General features: G+C 48.5%; 1 protein-coding gene across 2 annotated transcripts in view; it reads left to right on the plus strand.

The window, feature by feature from the left end:
- The first annotated feature begins 2,734 nt into the window (after positions 1-2,734).
- Arpc2 (actin related protein 2/3 complex subunit 2) overlaps positions 2,735-4,692 on the plus strand; it is a 32,473-nt gene continuing 30,515 nt past the window's right edge. The window contains exons 1-2 of one of the 2 annotated variants that reach the window (XM_021157274.2): positions 2,735-2,829; positions 3,037-3,118. In XM_021157274.2, coding sequence (XP_021012933.1) covers positions 3,045-3,118 — 74 coding nt within the window. In that variant the 5' untranslated portion in view covers positions 2,735-2,829; positions 3,037-3,044. Of the gene's footprint in view, positions 3,119-4,692 lie in introns of both variants that reach the window. The other variant, XM_029478158.1, reaches the window with a different exon arrangement.

The following is a 4,692-nucleotide window of genomic DNA, read 5'->3' on the forward strand; positions in this document are numbered from 1 at the left end:
AAAGTATGCTACCAACAGAGCTATAGCCCTTCCTCTATATACACATTTAAAACTGTATGCATATTGTTTTTGTCAAAAACATTAATGTTCAAAAGTTGGAATGGTGTGGTAGAAAATGTCTGTAATATCGTGAAGTTTATCCGCTGCCCACAGGAAATCTGATTTGGGGGCTAGAGAGAGAGCTCAGTTAAGGGCATGTGTTGCCCTTGCAGAAGACCAGAGTTCAATTCCAAGCACCCCTACGGTGGCTTACAATCATCTGTAACTTCAGTTCCAGTGTTTCCAATAGGCACACATGTGGATGTGGTGTGCATATGTGCACACAGGCCTGTGAATCACACTTATTCACACAATGGCACATGATCACACTTTTCATATCCTTCCTGTTACTTTGAAAGACATGTCTGAAAACATGTCAAATACATACATACACACACACATATATATATTCAAATTGTATAATTAAAATATTTATTTGTCTGGTTGTTGTTACTGATTTGGGGGCAGGTTCTCACACAGCAGCCCAGGCTGTCCTGAGCTTACTTCTTAGCCCAGGGTAGACTCAAACTCACCATGATCCTCCGGGTCAGCTTCTGAAGACTGAGGCATAAGGCACCATGTCCCGCTTTAAGGACTTTTATTCCTTCTAAACAATTGTGCTGTGGAATGGGATGTTTGGGGTAAGGTGATACAGGCAATGTTTGTAGGTGTTCTGACCAAATCGGGTCCATATTTGCTCATTTCACAGTATATCAGTCGTTGAATGGCCTTATTTGCTAAAATCTGTTCCTTGGGCAGCCCAGTGTGGAGTCCAGAAGAGGGATCTCAGGGATATTTATGGAATAAGGAAGGAAATAGTCTAAGGATTGGGCTAAGGTGACTCAAGAACCGGTAGGCTGTGCTTCCCAAAGCAAACTTTACTGCTCTTCAGATTGTGCATGCTCAGAAAAGGGCAGCACAAATACCTTCTGAGGGTGGAGTCTTGTCCCTCTGTAGGTGACAGGTCAGCTGTCAGACACCTGCCTAAACCTGAGGGGCCTATGGCCTCAGTGTGAGAAAGACGATGCTGTTGTCAACTTCTTGAAAAGAAAAAAAAAATAACTCAGGCAAAGGTTAGACACGTCGTAGGTGTCATCTTTAGCAAAGCTAGTGGGACTCTAATCTATTGCTTAGCATACACATTTGTGCTTTGGGGTTTGAGAGATGGCTCAGCAGGTAAAGTACTTGCTAGGCAAGCCAGATGACCTGAGTTTCATCCCAGGATTCCACGGTGGAAGAAGATAACCGATGTCCAAAAGTTGTCCTCCAGCCTCCACTCAACAACCAGGATGCACATGTACTCTATAATAATAAATCTTAGAATTCCATATTTGTTCATTTGCTTTGAGACAAGAGACAAGGTCTCACCATGCAGCTCTGGCTGGCTTGGAACTTGCTGTGTAGAACAGACTGGCCTGGAACACACAGAAATCTGCCTGCCTCCACCTCCCGAGTGCTAGGATTAAAAGTATGCCCTCACCACAAGTAACAAAAAAGATTTTTAGAGACAACTGAAATGAAGTAAGAAAGGCATATTGGTGTGAACTTAGAATCCCAGCACTTGGGGGCACCAATACAAGTTCAAGGCTAGCCAGAGCTACAGAGCAAGTCCCTCTTTCAAAAATCTGGACAAACAGGGCCAGGGCGTGGCTCAGCAAGTTGTGCCTGTTGTTAAGCCCGATGACCTGAGTTCAATTCTCAGGATCCATGTGTTGGAGAGAGAAGGGAACTGACTACCAAAAGGTGTCCTCTGATCAATATCAGTTTTTTTTTTTTTCATTGCATGGAGAAGAAGCTTAATTAAAATTGTTCCTGGAAGAGAAAAGAATGGAAACATGGTACCCAAGCAGAAAGGACAGGTGGCGGTGGCGGCACTTAAGCAAAGAAATATATGACAGGAATCACTAAGGCCCATCTGGATTCCTTTCCTTTATTGCTCAGTAACAACGTGTAATTCCTTGAGAATTTATTGCATTGTTGTTGTTTTGGGTTTTTTTTTGGTTTTTGTTTTTTGGGTTTTTTTTTTTTTTTTGCGGTTTTTTTGTTGTTGTTGTTTTTTGGTTTTGGTTTTTCGAGACAGGGTTTCTCTGTATAGCCCTGGCTGTCCTGGAACTCATTTTGTAGACCAGGCTTGCCTCTGCCTCCCGAGTGCTGGAATTAAAGGCGTGCGCCACCACGCCCGGCTTTTATTGCGTTTCTTTTAGCAGATCATAAGCTTTAGAAGGTCAAGTCGTCATCTATTGCATTAATCACTGTATCCCCGAGAAGGAGAGATGGCCACTAAACAGTCGCTGGCGAAGAATAGGCACAACGGTGCTGCAGGATAGCCCTAAGCACGGAATGAGCAAAAAGCACCCACAAGTTGGAAGCAAGGAATCCCTCCCCAAAAAACAAGCTTCTTAAGGGGGCTTCTGAAATAATATCGGAAGGGTGGAATCAGGCTTCTGGAATACTCGCGAAAGGGGCAGGTGGATTGTAAAGACAACGGGGAATAATGACAGGTGAGCGTTGGACTCTCCTGGTCAGGAGGGGCGGGGCGGCGTGTGGCGCATGCGCACGCATGCCCTCTGCCTGCTTCCTCACCGGGACGCGCTTGCGGGCGTGTGCACGCGCGAGGTCGAAGCGGAAATGGCGCCGCGGGGCCGCGCGTCCGGGCGGCGAGCGGAAGTGGGTGTGAGAGCGGAAGTGGCCGGCTGGAGCCGGGGGCTGGGCGGGGACCGGGATCGTCAAGTAAGGCGGCGGCGGAGGCGGCGGCGGCTCGGCAGGCGGGNTGAAGCTTCGGGGGGCCAGGTCGGTCGGGTGGTGGCTGCCTGCTACAGGCAGCGCGTGCCGGGCCAGCGCTTGTGTCCACCTCTCCCCACCCCGCTCCCCGTCCCCTTCTCCCCTCACCTACCGCACCCAGCCCCCCTCGTCAGGGGTAGCGGGGCCGCTCCCTCCGTCCTACCCTCGATTGCCCACCCTCACCGCCCTTGTTTCTCCTTCCCCTGCCCGGGGCAGCCGCCGCCATGATCCTGCTGGAGGTGAACAACCGCATCATCGAGGAGACGCTCGCGCTCAAGTTCGAGAACGCGGCCGCCGGGTAAGCGCACGCCGGGAGGAGGCCGAGTTGACCCCAGCTAAACCCCGGGTGGCATCCAGCTCCCCAGCCCTAGAGGGGGACAGATCGGGAACCTGGCGCGGCTTCAGGGTTGCCGTGGCAAGATGGACGTGGGAAGCCACAGGGCGCGGTGAGCCGAGGGCCTGAGATGCGTGGGGAGAGGCAGAGACAGGGATGCGGAAGCAGCGAGAGGACAGGAGCAAGGCGTGCCAGAGAACAGGAGACCTGTGGGACATGAGGGCAGCCGAGGCCAGAAGTCACGCCCGAGAGCCTACTGTCCTCAGGGGGGAAGAGAGGGGTCCACTTCCCTCTGTCTTTTCCGTCATTGTTCCGAACCCAGAGAGACCCTTTTGGGGAAGCTGGATTGAATGGAGTTTTCAGGAATTCCCAGGGCGAGGGGAAGAACGTGTAGGCCCAGATCGCCACCAGCATTCTGCTTCCCCACCCCCATCTCTCGAGACCCCGGGAAAAGCAGGAGGCAAGACTGAAAGCAGACCCAGGCTGCTAGGGGGAAAAAAAATCTCTTAACCTACTGTGAGAGAAACTAGCCATTTTGTTATATATCCTTTAGGCAAAGCCAACGGTTCTCCATCCACACACTCTTTAGCTCTCGAGACAAGCTTGCTCTATTTATTTATTGGTTGTGTATCTTAAGTTCTTATCAAAGACCCCTGGTCTTTGATTTCTTCTGTAGTAATGCTGACTGGGTTAATAGCTGCTTCTGCTCCCAGAATCTATAAAGTTCTTAAGATAACCATCTATAACATCAGCATCTTAATATATGGGGCGTATTTCCAGCCCTCTCTGTCATACACAAAAAAGCAAACTCCTCCCTTAAAGCTGCGTTACCTCTCTAATATATTTAAAACCTGAGCAGAGGAATTGGGTTTTAGGTTCTAATTTATGGTGGCCTGTGGCCATTCCTTTGCCTCATTTCCTCATTGGTAAAGGTGGGGCTTCACATTTTGGTTTCACAGTTAGGAAATAAGTGCAGGCTGTTTTCTGTGAACTAGGAACTAGAAATAGGAAAGTGCTTGCCGATCCACAGAGGGAAGAGGATTGGGAGAGGGGGAATTCATTCATTCTCCCCTTTAATTCTAAGCATTTGTAATGAACTTGTGGTTCACAGACATGGAAAGCATGAACCCACTACTTACTCGGAATATATTGTCTGTTCCGTCTCCTTTGTAAGGTTACAGATTTTACCTGCAAAACAAAATGGGACATTCCTTGAATTGGCGCATTCAGTGTCATGCTGTTTCCTGCCCTGGACCGCAATTGAGCACATGAGCACCTCGCTTGTTTCTTGTCTGCAGCTTCTTTGCATTTTGAGTTTTGGAGTTAGTCAACGCAGGGCACTTATTGTGGGTGAGGGGGGTGTGTGCTTTTTTTTTTTTTTTTTTTTTTTTTTTTTTTTTGATTGTTTTATAGGAGGTAGTTAAAATAACTTCTGCATTTTCTCTGCTGATCTTAATACATACATTCTCAAGTCTTGACTAGCAAAGAATGAGTCCTGGGTGGTTACAAGCTGATCTACAAGATAAATGGCTGTGTGT

This window comes from Mus caroli, chromosome 1 (genome assembly GCF_900094665.2).
Source record: "Mus caroli chromosome 1, CAROLI_EIJ_v1.1, whole genome shotgun sequence".
Classification (NCBI taxonomy): domain Eukaryota; kingdom Metazoa; phylum Chordata; class Mammalia; order Rodentia; family Muridae; genus Mus; species Mus caroli.